Genomic DNA, 19218 nt, shown 5'->3' on the forward strand with positions numbered 1-19218 from the left:
CACTAAGAGAATGAAAGTATGAATAAACAAAATCAGGAATAGAAATGTACCAGGCCTGGTTTTTTTTGTTGTTGTTGTTTTGACTGCTTAAAAAAAAAAAAAAAAAAAAAAAAAAAGAACCGGAAAGATGTAGCCCAATCTATTCCCTCAGGAACGTGTAAGCGTTACCCACCCAATGAAAAAACAATTCTGCTGGTTCATTTCCCTGCTACAGAACAGCCTCGTCGTCGGGCCCTTCCTAAGGACGATCTTCGTCGCTATCCAGTAATTTCATACGGCTCGCCTTGGCAGTGCTTGGACAGGCGCTGTACCTGTCTTCCAGGGCCTTCCATCCTTCAAGCAAACACCTAAAGCTCTACTAAAACACCACCCTCCCTCCCTCCCAGCCCCCCGTCCCCCCCGCCCCCAGCCCCGGCGGTTCTCTTAACTTAGGACACAAATCCCACGTCTTCCCGCCTAGTGTCAGGCACGAAACCAAGGGAAGCATACCCAAACCCCACATTTGAATCTTCGGACAATGAAGCCGACAGGAAGCCGCTCTCTCCTCCCCTGGGTTTACTACGGAGCCGGAGCCTGCGCGGGTGCAGTCGCCTGGCACAGTGCGTGACACCACGTCTTCCACGCCCTCCAACCGCGTCCAGAGGGCGCCCGGCCTGACCTCCCCCAAGCCACCCCACATCCGCAAACCAACCTCACAAAAAGGCCCGGCACGGTTAGCTGCTCCGACCCGGGTGGGAAAAAAAAAAAAAAAAAAAAAATCCGTTCCCCAGCGCCAGCGCAGCCATTCCGTCCAATGCTCCGCCCGCACCCCCTCGCGAGCTGCTACAGCGCAGGGGGGAGGGCTGCACAAAGCCGAGAGAGGGCTGAAAAGGATTCAAGAAGTCCTCGGGAAGGGGCAGCGAGGAGGGGGCGGGGGAGGGGCGCGGGCCGAGTGGGGGAGGGGAGGGGAGCGGAGGCCCCGACGAGCCCCGGCTGGGGGGCGGGGGGGGGGGGGCCGCGCGGAGCCGCCGGGAAGCGCCCCCTCCGCCGCCCGGCCCGGCACTCCCGGCCAAGGCAGGCCGCGCCCTGAGCCCCCGCTGCAAACCCCGGAGGATGTGGGGAAGCGGCGGCGGCGGCGGCGGCGAACCCGACCGAGCAGCTGAGCGCATCACTTACCCCTCACCGCTGAGAGAGGGACCGGACGGGGGAGGCGGGGCGCGTCGCGTCCCGTGAGTCTCTCGCACGCCGTCCTGCCCCCACCCCGTCGTCGTCGTCGCCGCTGTCGTCGTCGCCGCCGCCGCCGCGGTCGAGCTCCCGGCCCTGTGCTCCGCTGGGCAATAACGTTATTCCACACACGCCCCGCACATAGCGGTAACGGCAAAGAGCGGCCGCCCAGTGCGCAGGCGCCTGAGGAATGGGCGAGGAGCCGGGCCCTATCCCCTCCGCCGGCCCAGTCCCAACGATCTCCAACTGCGCAGGCGCCAGACGCAGACAATGAAAAGGGGCTGTGCGGAGGGTCTCACCCAAAGGCTTCTCCAGCTGCCTATTGCGCAGGCGTGCTCCAAAGACCCGCTTGAACAATAAAGAGGGCTCTGGCGCTAGTCGGGACCGCAACTAAAGCGGACTACGCTTCCCAGAGGGCAGCGCGCCAAATGCAAGCGGACGTTGGGTTGCTGGGCATGCTAGGATTTGTAGTGTAGGACGCCTTCACAGTTAGGCTGTTCGGTAGATTTCAACCTTCTTGAGGATGTATTTGGCCGTTTTGGCAAATGTCGCGGCTGGCAGGTGGAGAGCTTGTTATTTGTGTTCTTGAGAAGACCCAAGGACCAACCGAAAACTAGCAAACTTGGAAAAGAGTCAAGGCCTCCGTCAGTTGGGTGGTCCAAACCGCAGGGCGGGATAAAGGCAGGACTCAGCCAGCCTGGGCTAGAGAAAGAGGGCGGAGCCTCCGAGCAGTCTCTTGGCAACCGGATCTGGCCGCCAAACCGCCAAAGCTTTTAGCGCGATGTCCTCCGGGAATTGTAGTACAGTCGGAGGGGTAGTTTAGGAGCCTCCTGACTGCAGGCCAGCAGTCTGCGAACTACAATTCCCGACGTCCACCAAGAGGGCCACTGGGTGGGAAGCGCCCCCTGCGAGCTCGGTCCGGGGTTCCCTGCTCCCCCAGTGACAGCAGCGGCCGGAAGCAGGCGGGTGCTGCTCCGGCGCCAAGGCCTCTTGCTCCCCGAGGGGCGACACTGGACACTTCCCTACGTAACTCCCATCCCTGGGCCCCGAGTCTGTGCATGGCGAAGTCCCCGGAGAACTCTACCCTGGAGGAGATTCTGGGGAAGTATCAACGGAGTCTCCGGGGTGAGTTGCGCCGAACCTCTGCGTGGGCGGGGGCTGCCCAGGTGCGTTTCCTCACACCCCGCTTCAGCCCCCGCCAGGACACAGAGGAAGAAGATGGATGGTGCTGTGAACCTTGAGGAAAGATGAAGTAGTTTGTGTTTGTCTTTACGGTTAAGCAGTGTTGTTTCCCTTGATTCCCATAGTGACCTACCTGAACCGCCTCCCCGAGCGAGCTCGACTGAAGCATCTTTGTCACCCGAGGCCCGCAGAAACTCGTGGGTGGCTCTCCCCCACTCCTGCCCACTTCCTGGCCAGTAAACTCCTGACTCACGCTTTTTACACATTCGGATTGTGGTGTAGTGGGCTGAATGTGACCTAGCGGACCAGGAGAAAGAAAATACTAATTATTTTAATCACAGCAGCTTCAACTTAGCGGTCTGAGCTATTTACATACATCAAGATAAGCTAAAACTTACAGCAACGTTATGAATATCCCTCTTTGACACGTGGGGAAATCAAGGTGCAAAGATGTTAAGTTAGGCCAGAGTCCGCACAGCTGGTTGGTGGCACAGCCGGGTATTCAGGGCTGACAGCCTTAAAAGCCTATTTTTTTTTTTCTTTTTAAAAAATTAAAAAAAAAAATTTTTTTCTTTATTAATCATGTCGCAATTATTATTACCGAAACCTTATTTAGTTAATTCACATTTTCTTAATATGGCTCCTTATGAGTGAGACTTTATAGAAGTGATGGTCGTACTTATAGATCTGTCATCTTGGACATCATATATGCCATCTGGAAACCTCAGTCTTGTTATTTTTAAATAGGAAGTTATGTCAGCTACAGGGTTATTATGAGGAGCAAATGAAATAATCCATGTAAAGCTTTCCAACCTTTTTTTTTTTTTTTTTTTTTTTGCTGTTACCCATTGGTAAGAAATACATTTTATATGGGACGTATACATGTAAAAATTTCACTGAAGAATATTGTACTAAATAAAATACACTCTATTCTTTTGCATTTTCTTAGCCCTCTAGATCATTGACCAACCATTTTTAAACAATTATTTAAAGTGTTTGGAACAATGAATCATTTAAACATGTGGTGCCTACTATGTGTAAGGCATGCGAGGTGTTGGGGGATGCAATGAAGTAGAGTCCCTGTCCCCATGGAGCCTCTGGATTAGTTAGGAGGAGAAAGATGATAAAATAATTACAGATTACTATGATAGAGAATGAGGGTAAAGATCAGTGCTTGGCACATAAGCACTCCAATGTCAGCTGCTATTTATAATTGGTACTTAAAGATTTTTCAAGGAGATTAGAAAGTTTATCTTTTAGAGACTCTAGATTTTGTAAGCATTATTCTGTATTGTTTCCATCTGTCAACAGTGTTCTAAACTGTCAACATTCTCAATACTCAAACTGCAAGAGTAAAATAATTGGTCTTGATGAATACTTTCATCAGCCTACTGATACTTCAAGAGCTGTTAGATACAGAAATAACCATTTCTAACTTTTCGTTTGAAAGCAAGATAAATGCTGTGCACAATGATAATGAGTGATTTTCAAGGCTGGTAAAAATTTGTTTTCTGTCATAAGTTTTTGCTAATGCTTCTCCTCTTTTACCTTATTTTGAACCTTTATGTAAGCAGTGAGGCTTAATATTGGGCTTTTTACTACAATAAAGTGGTTAATTTCAAGAAAATGCTGCTTTCAATAATTACATAGAGTGGAGAGTTTTCGTTAAAAGATGATACATTTTAAAATAAATTTTAAGTTTAGCATAATATAGGATTGTAAAAACATTTATAATCAAAAGCAAACATGAAGCAGAGAAAAAAAAGTTGTTGTTTTTTTTTTATTGATGGTTTTAACAATGAATAAGGAAATGGAACCTGAAATTTTTTATGGGTTTTCAGGACTTATTATTTATTTAGTAGCATTCTAACTTTTATGTTTATTTAGTTTATATAACAGCTTATGGAAGGAAACAGCTAATCCTGAATGAAAGCACAATCAGAAGTTCTTTCCTTCACATGTATAAATTAGCCCTTTTAATTAAGATAATTCCCTTTAGAGTTAAAAATTTGTGTTTCTTAATAACAAAGTATGGTGGCATTATTTTACATGTAGAACTTCATTATTTTAAGTGTTTGCGCCTAATGACTTGAGAATTGTGTTACGATACAATCAGATAAAACGTAATTTTTTTTTTATTTTTATTTATTTATGATAGTCACACAGAGAGAGAGAGAGAGGCAGAGACACAGGCAGAGGGAGAAGCAGGCTCCATGCACCGGGAGCCCGACGTGGGATTCGATCCTGGGTCTCCAGGATCGCGCCTTGGGCCAAAGGCAGGCGCTAAACCGCTGCACCACCCAGGGATCCCGATAAAACGTAATTTGAAGTTCTTTTGTTTTGGTTTTGTCTATCTGCCATTACGTCCCCAAAATGTTTTGCCTAGTTCATGCTTAAAGAAAGGCTAATAAGTATTCTTGGTCTTTCCTCATGTGTTACTCCTCTGGTTCCTAAATAACTGTACGTGTAATTATTATTAATATCCCTTCATTTATATTTAGCCGGAAGTACAGTATAAAAATGCAAGATGCTTTCACAATTTTCTTTGCTAGTCCCCCATTTTTGTAGCTTTTCCTCATTACTTTATTTTATTTTTAAAAAAAGGTTTTATTTATTTATTCATGAGAGACAGAGAGAGAGAGAGAGAGAGAGAGGCAGAGAGGCAGAGACACAGGCAGAGGGAGAAGCAGGTTCTATGCAGGGAGCCCGATGTGGGACTCGATCCCGGGTCTCCAGGATCATACCCTGGGCTGAAGGCAGACACTAAAACCGCTGAGCCACCCAGGTGGCTTTAAATGTAATTTTAGGTAATGTTATATAGTATTTTAGAATTTGAAGCTCTGATTTGAAAGGCAGAATCAAAGCTGCTTTTTTTTTTTTTTTTTTTTTAAGATTTCTTTAATTGAGAGGTTGGCGGGGCAGAGGGAGGGAATTTCAAGCAGACTCTGTGCTGAGTGCAGAGCCTGATAAGGGGCTCAGTCTCATGACCCTGAGATCATGACCTTGAGATCACAACCTGGGCTGTAACCAAGAGTTGGAAGCTTAACCAACCCAGGCACCCTGCTTGCTTTCTTTTATTTTTTTTTTTTAAGATTTTATTTATTTATTCATGAGAGAGAGAGAGAGAGAGGCAGAGACACAGGCAGAGGCAGAAGCAGGCTCCATGCAGGGAGCCTGACATGGGACTCGATCTGGGGTCTCTAAGATCAGGCCCTGAGCTGAAGGCGGAGCTAAACCGCTGAGCCACCCGGGCTGCCTCTTGCTTTCCTTTAAAACTGGAGTAGGAATCTTGTCTCTTCTTGACTTGTGATCCTAGAACAGCCATGCTCCTAGAACAGCCATGGAAAGAGGGAGCCCATTGACAGACTCCACAATCTCCTGTCGTCCTTTCCTTCCTCACACTTTCCAGATGTATTCACTCTATCCCCTCTAAGGGTCTCTCTTGCTTTGGATTGTTTGTGCCCTCATTGCAAGAAATTAGATTTACTGACTGTCCTTCAAAGTAAGTATTCTGACAAAAAGAGAAGGCTTCATTGCCCCACAGATCTGTAATATTATTGCTTCCCAGTAGATGATCTGAAAGTTTCCAGTGTGGAGAAAGTATCCCAAGTACCCTGGGAATCACGAAATTTCATCTAGAAGTAGAAGTGACTTGGGAGGTCTCCTGGCAGTATGGTTAGGTGTTCATTCTCTTTGTGGTGAATGTAGGCAGCTAGCATTCAAGACCCACAGAATGACTGAGAACAATCTTGGGAACTGGAGAGTGTAGCAAATACCTTTCTCTCATTTAAATCCAACACATCATCGTACAGAGGCCATGAGGTATAAGCTAGTATATAGCCAAGAAAGGGTCAGAAAAGCCATTGTAGAAGGGAATCCGGGCTTTTTAAACATCTGTGCCCTGAACATAGAGATGTGATAATAGAAAGAAGAGAACTTGTTAGAAAAGCAGTGTTCCATTCTTTTTTTTTTTTTTTTTCAGTGTTCCATTCTTAATACCAGAATCATGTCCCGTGTCTTGCTGTAGTGTTGGTTGTGGATACAGTTGTATCAACAACACTGTGTCCATGACTCCCCTATTCACCTAGTTCCTAGCCACCCTTGGCTAAGTGGGCATAAAGAAATCTGGAACAAGCTTAGATTGGGACAAGAATACATCATTCTTTTCTAGACACATTTTGTAAGCTAGTTCCTCTTTTTCTTTCAACATTTTTGTATTCTGGGCTCTAGACTGAATTTCCAAAAGAGTTTGGTGGAGTCCAAGTGGAGGATGTAGAACTAGGAGCCCGGTCCCTGAAACCCTACTGTGGCTTTGCTGATAACCATTGGTGTCACCTTAAGTGAGTTAGTAAACTGTTCTTAGATTCATGTTCCCTCGTCTGTAAAAGGAAAAGTTTGCAGGAGGTGACAGAATTACTGCCTTTAGGACCCAAGCAGTTGACAAAACATGTGGTGGAGTCTACGGAGGACACAAGGCTTATGGCCAAACTGGGCAGTTTATGCTTTTTGTAAAAACATTCCAATTTCTGGGGCGCCTGGGTGCTCAGTCGGTGAAGCTTCTGATTCTTGGTTTCAATGCAGGTCATGATCTCAGGGTTGTGAGATTGAACCCCATGTTGGCTCCATGCTTAGCGGGGAGTCAGCTTGAGATCCTCCTTCCTTCTCCTCATGCCCATAGGCCCACTCACACGCGTTCTCTCTCAAATAAACAAATCTTAAAAAAACTAAAACATTCAAATTTCTTTTTCTTCTCTCTTCCTCCCATACTTGGTTAGCAAAACATATCTGAGAACCTCATTCCCCCTGCAGGCATTTTTCTCAGACCCCTGCATCTCTAATATCCCTTCTGCCAACGCTGATTGGACCATGTGAATGATAAAAGTTACATTTCTGGGGCTCCTGGGTGGCTCAGTTGATTAAGCATCTGCCTCTGGCTCAGGTCATGATCAAGTGCTGGGATCAAGTGCTGCATTGGGCTCACTGCTCAGGGGGGGAGTCTGATTCTCCCTCTCACTGTCCCTCTCTCTCTCTCTCTTTAAAAAAAAAAAAAGTTATGTTTCTACCTTTTAAAAATGAGAGGAAGGAGTGGAAGTAGGTTCACAGAAGCTGAGAGCTTGAATATGGGAGAAAATATATAATTTGGGGGTGATTCTTTCCTTTGTAAATTGATCGAGTTTGAGAAAACTGACAATAATGTTGATATGTTTTACTTATATATGATTGACACATCTCCCCAGATCCTACAGACTGTTTTCTTACTTGCCAACACCTTGGTCACTGAATCAGCCAGTAGAGCTATCATCTGGACCTTTCATAAACTTAAGAAAACATATGTGCAACTTGTAAGAAGTAAAGTTCTTCTTTTTCTCAGTTTTACACATCAAACTTGTATTTCTCCTTTTTATTTTTGCTTTTGAGTGTTTTCCAAATGTTTTGCCATGTACACTATAAATGTGTAAACACACATGCTCGCACACACACACATTCTCCACAGTGAGTGTTTGCTTGTTTGTTTTACTCTCAGCCTCATTGAGAACAAGATAGACTGCAATGTAATAAAACCCCTGGAAGCATTTGTCATGAAATGAGAAAATTATTTTGGTATTTCAGTGTGGACTGAAACAGCCCGCTCTCTTTTCTCAAAATTAAAGAAATGGAATGGTTTAGCTATTAATAAATAAGGATTGGCAATGCAAATGAAATTTGTAAACACATTTGAGTTTATTTTTTTGCTGATAAAATTTAGAGTACATATATTCTTTTTATGTGTGTGTTTTATCTGCTCTAAATGGTTTTTAGATTGTTATAACCATTTCTTTTACCAGAATAACAAAGCTAGTAGAACCTCATTTTTTCTTTCTCACTACTGATGAGGTAAAGAAGGCAAAGGATCAAATTTAACGGCCAGAAAAGAAAAGCCAGTAAAAATTTATTTTACAAGTAAGTAGTCATCCCTGGAATAATTTAGTGCCAAAACAATGGTTCACTGTTATGAAATTTTAAGAGCATTTTCACATGTTCTTGGGCAGAAAAAGAGATTAAATTGTTCTCAAGCTAATGAGATACTGAGAATAATTACATTTTCTCTTGAGATGTTTACAAATGTATGCTCTGATCACTTACCCAGTGTGGGTTAAGGTTTCCCACCTTTTCACTTAGTGATACTCCTCTCGGGGTCAAAAGATAGAGAAAGTAGCTGAACTGGGCTAAAGCAATCTTGATGGACAGGGGTGGGTGGGGTCAGGGGTGTTCTTCATCAAGACTCACTAGAGTATTTATTTATAGGAAGATCACCTAAGCTGGCTCTGAAAGATGGCTTTGAAGTGTAACTTACTTCACATGTTAGGCCTTGAAACAACATGAAGCTAAATATGAATTTCCAGTTCCTGATTACAGTAGGAACAGCTGGGTCAGTAGTACCCATCACGGCAGTGATGGTTGGGGCTTATGCACCATCCACCACCACTGAATAGCTCACTGTCCTGCCCACTTTTCATTAAGACATGGCTATAGTTACAACATGGTAATGTGGGAGGTCTCTCCTCAAAATTCAACATTGTTGATGACGCTGCTATAAACATCAGGGAGCATGTAACCCTTCAAATCTGTATTTTTGTATCCTTTGGATAAATACCTAGTAGTGCAATTAATTGCGGAAGAGACTCTTAAAGGTAGAGAACAAACTGAGGGTTGATGGGGGAAGGTAGGTTGGGGGAGATGGGCTAGATAGGGGATGGGGATAGGTTATGATGAGCCCTGGGTGTTGTATGTAAGTGATGAATCACTGCACTGTGTTCCTGAAACCAATATTGCACTGTATGTTAACTAACTAGAAGTTAAATAAAAATTTGAAGAAAAAAAAAAACCCAACTCATCAAAAACTTGAACACTAGCTATCCTGTTTTATTGATCTAAAACACTGGTTCTCAACCAGGGGTGATTTTTCCACCAAGGGGACATTTGGTAATGTACAGATATATTTCCAGTTATCACAGCTGGTGGTGGTGGTGGTAGGAGATTTGATGCTAAACATACACAACACAGGTCCTTACAGTAAAGAATTATCAGGTGCAAGTATCAATAGTGCTAGGTTGAAAAACTGTGACCTAGAAGTAGCAAGGCCTTGCTCATAGCCTTTGTTCTACAGGAATCATCCTTGAGAGTAATTACCATTAAGGATACAGATTGTACTTGGCTGGTGATTTTACCTGTGTTCTACCACCCTGATTAGAATTACTTCTTTATCAGTGGAAAGTGACAGGTGCATAAATCCTCTCAGTTGGTGCTAAAAATACACCTGATGTATCCCTCATAACATATATATATAGTCAGTCTCCTTGGTTTGTCAACATCCACATATCTTAATGATCTTCCAGCCACTGCTTGCTTGCTTTTTTTCTTTCTTTTCTTTTCTTTTCTTTTCTTTTCTTTTCTTTTCTTTTCTTTTCTTTTCTTTTCTTTTCTTTTCTTTTCTTTTCTTTTCTTTCTTTCTTCTCTTTCTTTTTTTCCAGCCACTGCTTTCTTAAGATGTTGACGTTCTTGTTCAGATTATCTTCCATTCCTGGCACCAACCACTTCACATTTTTCAGCTGTTAGTGTCTTTTCTTTTATGATAGAATTTTCTTCTAAAATTTTCTTAGTTTCTACATGTTACTTTTAATCCCTTTCACTGTTGTCATTGCCATTTCCAAGGCTGGCTTTGTCTGGTTTTGGATTAGGCCATTTTTATCTTGGTTGTCCTACCTAGCAGTCCTCTAATAGACAGCAACAGCAATCTTCCGAACTAGCTGAGGCCCGGTCAAGTGTGGACAGATACATGTATCTCTTATCTCGCTGTGGTTTCATTTTTCTGCTTGTCTGCCCTGGCCCCAGCTTGGTTTGAGAACTGCAGTGCATTTTGTGTCTCAGCCTCGGGGAGGTATGGTTCATGGCCTGGTTTCTCAGAGATAGCTGGGTGCTGCCTGGGGTGTGGTTCCCTCACCCTGTCGCCAGGGTAATTCTCATTCGCATCTCCATGTGCAGATGGAGAACGTAGGCATGAATAATTCACGTGTGTATATAAGTGATGATCCTTCCTAGACTGGGACATATTTATCTTCTGTTCAAAAACACCTTGGTTAAGCGAGGCCTGATGGTAAGCTGGGAGAAAGAATGGGGGGAACTGGACTACAAAAATGATTAAGAGAGAATGAAATTGGCCAACGATTTTGGTGCTTATTGTACTGATTGATGTTTGGATAGCAGACAACCAGAAATATGATTTACTTACCTTTATGTTCTTGTGATGCTGCAGGACTCAGAGGACCTATTTGTGTTTGTATTGTATTATATTGATAATTAAGTTTATTTCCAGGCCATGGTTGATGTTGGGAGAAGAAATCAGGATACATTGTGAAATACTTTTACTGTCCTCTCTGGAGAGAAGGGGAAATGAGTATTCTTTCCGTCTCTTGGTTACGGACAGATAAAGCTGTACCCAGTTGCAGTGGGATAGGAAATGATAACTAGAACCTCCTGTGTAATCTAGTTTGTAGCAGATAACTGCATGTGGGGAGTAGTGTTCTTTAAAAGGACTACAAGGGGGATCCCTGGGTGGCTCAGCAGTTTAGCTCCTGCCTTCAGCCCAGGGCATGATCCTGGAGACCCGGGATCGAGTCCCACATCAGACTCCCTGCACGGAGCCTGCTTCTGTCTCTGCCTCTGTGTGTGTGTCTCATGAATAAATAAATAAAATCTTAAAAAATAAATAAAATAAAAGGACTACGGGGCCTTCAGTTGCAGTGGTTCCCCCTGAAGAGCAATAGAGTTTCCTCTGTTTTGAATCATCTAAGCATTATTCCTCAGGATTAACTGTTTGTTACAGTGTATAATTATGTTGCTATGTATATACTTGAAGAGCATTTAGTGTGTTTTGAAATGTGCTATTGAAATGACTTAAAAATATCACTTGACCTCCTTAGTTTTAGTTTTAGAACACAGTTCTTGCAAATTCCTTCCCTTCCTCTCTGATCCTGGTAACTGAAGTCAGGGATCACACACACACACACACACACACAAAAAAAAAAAAAACAAAAAAAAAACCTCATGTCTTAGATATCACTTTTCCTGGGGATGGTTGTTTCAGTAGCTCACTATTTCACATAATAACTGTTTTCATAGTGTAATTTTAACATGTACGTAGTCTTTGAATATCATAAATTCTAAAGGAGTAAAGAAGAATATTGGAAAAGGTGTTAAATGGGCTCATGAAACTCTGCCATCATTGTAATCTGATAAAAGTACTCTATAGACGTTTTCAACTGCAACATTTTTCCAGATTTCCTCCCTTTTTCCTAATATAGCGTATTAGCTTTTAGTCAGATTAGGTATAAATAAATGATTATCCTTTGCTTAGAAGTGAAATCATTTCATAGCTCTATTGAGCACACTTTTAACGTTAGTCAAACCCTCTATTTCCTAATGGACGCAATAAAGATAAGTGCTTTATTCATACATTTATGTGTGTAAATCTAAAGCTCTGTGAACTAAATTGCTAATCATGTAACACTTTGATTTTCCTTTTCCATTAACAAATCTCTTTAGAAAATATTAAGTTATTGGAAAACTACTGCTCCTTTTTATTTTGTTAAAACCAGGAATGTGTCTTATCTGGGTCTTTCTTAAACTCATGATGAGTAAAAAAAGAAAAAAAAAAAAAACACCCCCAAAAACAAAACTCATGATGAGTAAGGGGTTAGTATTCAGTATCAAATGCCTGTCAGAGAAAGGTCTGTGTGGAAATAGGATTAGTGTGTGGAGAAAAATATAGCAATAAATTTAGTGGATCTCTTGTGTAGTTAGTAATAAAATTTCATTGTTGAACCCTGACCTGAAAGACCTGTTTTCTTTAATCAAGAAATAAAATGAACTGCTGTAAGTGAAGAACCTATGTTAGATATTTTGTAGCATGGAGTATTTTTTTTTATTTTTTTACTGAGTTACACTTTTTTTTTAAATTTTTATTTATTTATGATAGTCACAGAGAGAGAGAGAGAGAGAGAGGCAGAGACACAGGCAGAGGGAGAAGCAGGCTCCATGAACCGGGAGCCCGACGTGGGATTCGATCCCGGGTCTCCAGGATCAGCGCCCTGGGCCAAAGGCAGGCGCCAAACCACTGCGCCACCCAGGGATCCCGAGTTATACTTTTTCTGTTCTAAACTTTGAAATTAATGAGCTTGGGGCAGCCTCGGTGATGCAGCAGTTTGACACAGCAGTTTAGTGCCGCCTTCAGCTGGGGTTGTGATCCTGGAGACCTGGAATCGAGTCCCATGTCGGGCTCCCTGCATGCAGCCTGCTTCTCCCTCTGCCTGTGTCTCTGCCTCTTTCTCTCTCTGTGTTTCTATGAATAAATAAATAAAAATCTTAAAAAAAAAGATTTGAAAGTAATGAGCTTGGAGAAAGTAAAATCTATTTCTCAAGGTCCTGTAGACCTTGATGTATATTTGTAAATATATTTTCATCCATGAATGGTAATGAAAAAAGATGGTTGTTTTGTAGCTTTCTTACGGTTCCCAAATAGGTAGCAAAGATGAGGAGCTTTTCTCCTGAGGACATAAGAAGGAATAGACCTGAGTTGTCAAAGAAGAGCAAGAATGACATTGGTCATCGTTGTTATGAGTTGTTCCTTCTTAGGGAAAGTACCATCTCCCTTTGAGGATCTTAAGGATTGTTTCTGTGGAGTCCATTTGAAATAGATAATAGGATGCCTGGATGGCTTAGTCAGTTCAGTATCTGTCTTTGGCTCAAGTCATGATCTTGGGGTCCTGGGATTGAGGCCCTTGTCAGGCTCCCTGCTTATCAGGAGAATCTGCTTCTCTCTCTCCCCCTGCACCCTTTCCCCCAACCACGTAGTGTGCACACATGCTCTTTCTCTCTCAAATAAATAAACAAAATCTTCAAGGAAATAGATAATAGATGTAGATGAATTTGAATGGAAATTCATTCTTTTCTAACATAAATTTCCATGTTAGATATATGGGTATGTTTGGTAAATTAATCAGTGGGCTAAAAAATAAGTTTCAAATATAGATATCAAAATTCGAACAGGGTTACTGAAATCTGGGTCCCAAATCTAACGTACAAGGAAAACTTTTTGTTATAATGTTTTCTAGATTGGAACCAGTGAATTTAATCATAAGAGACTAGCAGAAAAAAAAAAAAAAGAGAGAGAGACTAGCAGAAACAAGAAGTTTAAATGGAAAAAATAAGTGGACCTTAATTAATGAAATTACCAGTTAATTGCCTGATTCTCCAGTTGTTAGACATGTAAAAAATATCCGTAAAGTAAGGTAGAAATCTTAGTAGTACCATCACTAGTATCATTGGTTTAGTTCTGTTTTTAATTTAAGATTTGGATCCTTTACTGAAAACGTTTTTGGATATTTCACTGAATAATTATTTCAGTTCCCTGTTGCTGCATAACAAACCACCGTAAAGCCTGATGGCTGACAGCAACAACTAACGGCATTTGGGTTGACTGGACTCAGCTGGGCAGTTCTTCGGGTTTCTTTCATGCCATTGCAGTGAGATGGCCTCTGGCAAGTCCTCTCAAAACTCCACTGGGCTGTCAGCAGGGCTGGGCTTCTCTCCTTTCCCATGAAGTCCCAGGGCCTCTTGTTTCCACATGGCCCTCCACAATCTCTCCAGCAGGGTAGGCAGGCTTCCTACTTAGTGGCTTAAGGATCATAAAAACAAGCATTCCAGGAGGGAGGAAGCAGAAGCTTTTAAAAAATGAAGCCTGGGGGCTCCTGAGTAGCTCAGTCAGTTAAGCTCCCTACTCTTGGTTTCAGCTCAGGTCACAATCTCAGGGTCATGGGATTAATCCCTGAGTGGGCTCCACAACCAGCAGGACATCTGCTTGTCCCTCTCCCTCCCCTGCTACCCCACTTCCTTTCCCCCTTCATGTGTGCACAGCGGGTGCTTATGAGTTTGCACGTGCTCTCTGTCTCTTTAAAATTAAATAAAACAGTCTAAAAAAACAAACGAAGCCTGGTCTGGCATACTGTAACTTCTGCATTCTGTCAGTGAGTGCAAGTTACTGACTTAGTTTCAACTTGAGAGGGGACAAGGGGAGAAGCTGGGTTTTTTTTTTTGGGGGGGAGGCTATTTATAGAAATGAACTACTATAGTATAATAAACCTTAAGATACTTCATTTTAGGCTGCAGTGTTAAGTATGTGCTAGTAAGTTGAAGCTTCAATCCTACGGGTGCTAAGAATTTCTAAAAGTATGTAGTGAGCCCACAGGACACAGGAAGGACTACATTACAGAGGCTAGCTTTGTAAGCACTTCATTTGGCTCTTCCAGCCTTAATCAGAACTAGCCCGGCAGTTGGCAGTCTCTCAGTGGGGAGAGATATCTGGTTCACAGGGGCAAGTAGGCTTCCCTGGGTGGGAACTTGGTGTAGTGGAATCCCTCCTGCTGGTTCTGTGTCGCAAGGAGGGGAAGGGGATCACCTTCTGAGGGTGAGGTTAGTGTTGAGAGGGTGAGGTGGGGAGGATATTCTGTCCTCCTTGGCAGTAGAGCTATTTATTGTGAATATCTACCTCTGGCACGTTGGGGACCTTAGAGATCATCAGGTCTCACCTCTGACCCATGAACTCTATCTCTCTCTTCCTCTAGCACAGTCCTCAGTGAGCTAGAACCAAAATTCTGCTTTTTTCCCATAAAGTATGAGAAAAAATTGCTTTTCCTTTAGAAACTGCCTGTTGGAATAAGTGTTTATGTGGATGTGCAGACTTCACAGGCCCTGATTTTCATCACATTATGGTTGCAGAACGTCAGAATAGAAGCATTCACCAACTGAAGTATATCCTGAAAGAAGGTGATGTCACTGTGGGAGAAGATGCACTGGATCCCGCATTTAGTACCAGTGTGGGAGATGAGGATCCTGGCACTGCCTGGTATGAACTGCAGCACAGCCATGCTGGTGAGTGTGAGTGGAGGTCAGCCCTAGTCTGAATGACACACATTGAATATATTGAACTCTGAACAGTAAAGACTCCAAGCCATCCTCTGCTCAGCAGGTAGGATTTTCTTCCTAACACACAAATCAGCTGATACAATTCCCTTGCTTAATATTTTCTCTTTGACTCATGAAGCCTTACACTGAAGTCCAAAATCCTTTGTATGTCCTAGCAATATTTTTTCAAGATGGCTCCAAGCTACCTCTCCAGCCTTGTATTCCTATCCTCCTCCCAACTGTCCATCTGGTAAACCATGTTCTAGTCACATCAACCTATTGGCCCTGCTTTTATGCTTCTGTACATGCCATCCATCCCTCCTGACTGGGATTTTTCTTACTCTTTTCTGCTTGGTAATCTTCTGTTTCTCCTTACAATGTTAACTCCTCCGTAAAAACAGGCATGATTAGGTGCTTCCTTTTCTGACAGCACCATATACACCTGCATATCTACATGTGAACTTCTTATATCTGTCAGTGGATCTCTCCTGTTTGGTGGATTCTTAGCTTTTAAGTGGTAGAGATTTTCTCATGTTTGCCTTTGGATCCTCAGTCCATTGGACAGTTGTTGATGCCTACAACATGTTTAAAATATATTTGTTAGGTGGTTAGAAGCATGGATAGGTGATGAGAAGCCATGGATCTGCAGTAAGGCTAACGAAATCCCTTGTGTTTGCTCTGCAGTCAATCAACTCAAAGCTTTGTTGCACCAACAAAAAAGTAAGGAAAGTGAAGTGTCTCCATCAAGAAAACACGATGTGTCTGCTCTGGTACGTATCAGCATTTGCAACCTGACAAGAGCATTGTCTTTCTATGTTTTTTTATTTAAAAGAATCTGTTTGTTTGTTTGTTTGTTTGTTTATAGAGAGCATGAACAGTGGGAGGGGCAAAGGGAGAAGGAGAGAGAATCTTAAGCAGCCTCCCCACTCAGCACAGAGCCCGACATGGGGCTCAATCTCACAACCGTGAGATCATGACCTGAGCTGAAATCCAGAGTCAGATGCTTACCCAATTGAGCCACCCAGGTGCCCCTCTATGTTTTAACTCTCCAAAGTTGCTTTAGTAGTACATGTTCTCAACAAATTCTGAGAAGGACATTCTAATAGCATAAAGCATCAAAAGAAATGATCTCCCCTCTGATTATTATTATTTTGGCTGAAGAAGAGGGACTTCCATGGCAAAGGGAATCCTGAGTTTTAAATTTATCATTTACTTAAAAAATATAAATGAGGAAACAGATTGGAGAAATTACTTTGCAATTGTTGGCAAATATATATAAAAAAGGAACAATATATGGAAAAGAAGAGCCATTTCTTTTTGGTATCCTATCTATATCCTATACATATTGATATCCTATCATTTTTAGAATTTACTTAATTGTATTTCTAGCTGTTCTTGTTTGTTTTGAATGTGAAAGCCAAAGTATGTAATCTTGTTCTGCATCTTAAAATACATGGTTATAAAATTGTATGAAATGAGGAGCTGTATTCTGTTTTTTTCTGAAATTGTTTTTTATTACTATTGCTTTGACAGAGTGAATTATTCCTGATTGAAGCAATGTGATACGCTAAAGCCTAAGATAGATGTGAGGGAGGGATAGGTATGAGGGAAGGATTTGGCCAGGTTTAAATGGTCAAAATAACAGTCTAGGTCTGTCTAGGGCTTATTATGTACTTTCTAGAAGGATATTATACCTCATAGCATTTCTGTAATAATAAGAGTATATACTTCAAATTCTTAGAAACTTACGAAGCTTGACACAAATCTAACATGTCATAGTAGCAATAACTAACTTACATTTTCAGTGTGCATGACAGTTGGATAGCCAAGCTACATTCTAGAAACTGTGGAGACACATCACTTTCCTTAATTCACAACTGAAATGTCATAGCCCTGATCCCATATTAATACTTCAGCCTGACACAAACCTTCATGCTTAATTCCCACTTTAGAGAAAAGTACTACAGGCCCCTATTCAATATTTATGGCTATCAATTATAATTTTAATATACTTCACCATTCAGTGAATGTATTTCTGTTGTCACCTGGCTTCTAGAGTGCTCTTAAGCACACAGTGGGTGGAGTACTTTCAATGGAGTAGATGAGGTTGCTGAATCTGTTGAATGCTCAGACGTGCTCTTTAGCATTTTAAAGATATAACAGGGCAGTGATATTACAGGCTGGTTGAATTTAGGGTAGCAGGAGGAGCCTCACCAGGAGCATCATCTGTTCAGTATATGCAGTATACACTTTACAGATACACAGGTCTGTTTATATGGAGCTATTGGAAGGATCCAACTTAGACTCTGAATGTATATAGTTCACGTGGTGTGATAACAAGCTGTAAGGATAATAACGGGCATTTGAAGGTTTAGAAGCACTTTAAATGCACTTTCTTTCATCTTTTTAAAAAAGATTTTATTTATTTGAGAAAGAGAGAGTGTGTGTGTGAGTGTGACAGGGGAAGGGGAGCAACAGAGTGGGGCAGAGAGGGGTGGGGGAAAGAATCTGAAGTAGACTCTGTACTCGGTACAGAGCCTAATGCTCTGTTGATACAGAGCTCAATGTCACAACCCTGAGATCAAGACCTAAGCTGAGACCGAGAGTCAGATGCTTAACTGACTCAGCCACCCAGGTGTCCCTTAGATGTGCTTTCGTAGCCAGTATGACATACAAGAGATATGTGGGCTCTATTGACAGTAATTGAGGTACTGTTGAGATGGAAAATATATCCACATAGTATTACTTAAATTTTTGAAATGTGGATATCCAGTACCAGCTCTTATGGCAGAATAATTCAGGAGAGTTTTGCTGGTACTTTGTTGTTAGAAATTCCTACCAGGGACAGCCTCGGTGGCTCAGCGGTTTAGTGCTGCCTTCAGCCCAGGGCCTGATCCTGGAGACCCGGAATCGAGTCCCACGTTGGGCTCCCTGCATGGAGCCTGCTTCTCCCTCTGCCTGTGTCTCTGACTCTCTCTCTCTCTCTCTCTCTCTCTCTGTGTGTGTGTGTGTGTCTCTCATGAATAAATAAATAAAATCTTAAGAAAAAAAGGAATTCCTACCAGACTGAGAAACAATGATTGGGTGTCTCATCTTGAGCTTTCTCCAGATTCATTGAACTGTTGACACTCATTTTCCCTTCCTGGTTTCCTCTTTTCTTTAAAAAAAATATCATGGAATGATAAATGATTCTAGAAACCATGTTACAGTCATTTTAGGAGAAAGTCGGGTGTACATAAAGTCAATGCAGGGGGATCCCTGGGTGGCTCAGCGGTTTAGCACCTGCCTTTGGCCCAGGGCATGATCCTGGAGACCCAGGATCAAGTCCCATATCGGGCTCCCTGCAGGGAGCCTGCTTGTCCCTCTGCCCGTGTCTCTGCCTCTCTCTCTCTCTCTGTGTCTCTCATGAATAAATAAATAAAATATTAAAAAAAATAAAATCAATGCAGGAATGCTGCCAAAGTGTAGGATTATCACTTTTTCTGAGGTCTGTTTGCTGGGCTCCTGGTCCAGGGGGACTGTCAGACAAAGAAATACTATTGGCCACAGTGTGTCTATATTTATATAACATCAGTACTAAGTTGAATATGGAGGTGATATTACCTGATTCTTTTCTAAATCCCAACATGCTTAATTTGTTTTTGTTTTTTGCCTTAGAAGTCATCAGAATGTGAGGAAGCCAATATGCCTACCGTATACAATCTTGTTCCTATCATCAATGACCAGTCTCAATACATTCATCATTTAGAAGCAGAAGTCAAATTCTACAAGGTAAGTTTCTCATTAAAAATTTTAAAATAATTAAATGAAAGCCTGTATTAATGATACCTTATA

The 19218-nt window shown here is 42.3% G+C and overlaps 2 protein-coding genes across 15 annotated transcripts in view; one reads left to right on the forward strand and one right to left on the reverse strand.

Moving 5' to 3' along the window:
• CEP170 (centrosomal protein 170) overlaps positions 1-1908 on the reverse strand; it is a 131587-nt gene extending 129679 nt beyond the window's left edge. Inside the window, exon 1 of one of the 3 annotated variants that reach the window (XM_038542703.1) lies at positions 1156-1908. The gene's annotated coding sequence lies outside the window, so the exon portion shown is untranslated. Of the gene's footprint in view, positions 1-172; positions 321-489; positions 615-1155 lie in introns of those variants that run through there. The other 2 variants (XM_038542705.1, XM_038542704.1) reach the window with 2 other exon arrangements.
• The window catches only part of SDCCAG8 (SHH signaling and ciliogenesis regulator SDCCAG8), a 236206-nt gene continuing 218321 nt past the window's right edge, over positions 1334-19218 (forward strand). For 4 of the 12 annotated variants that reach the window (XM_038542718.1, XM_038542724.1, XM_038542721.1 and 1 more), the window contains exons 1-4: positions 1335-2328; positions 15199-15351; positions 16069-16154; positions 19042-19155. In XM_038542718.1, the coding sequence (XP_038398646.1) occupies positions 2262-2328; positions 15199-15351; positions 16069-16154; positions 19042-19155 (420 nt within the window). In that variant the 5' untranslated portion in view covers positions 1335-2261. Of the gene's footprint in view, positions 2329-4624; positions 4705-8213; positions 8326-15198; positions 15352-16068; positions 16155-19041; positions 19156-19218 lie in introns of those variants that run through there. The other 8 variants (XM_038542720.1, XM_038542719.1, XM_038542723.1 and 5 more) reach the window with 6 other exon arrangements.

This window comes from Canis lupus, chromosome 7, assembly GCF_011100685.1.
Source record: "Canis lupus familiaris isolate Mischka breed German Shepherd chromosome 7, alternate assembly UU_Cfam_GSD_1.0, whole genome shotgun sequence".
Lineage (NCBI taxonomy): Eukaryota > Metazoa > Chordata > Mammalia > Carnivora > Canidae > Canis > Canis lupus.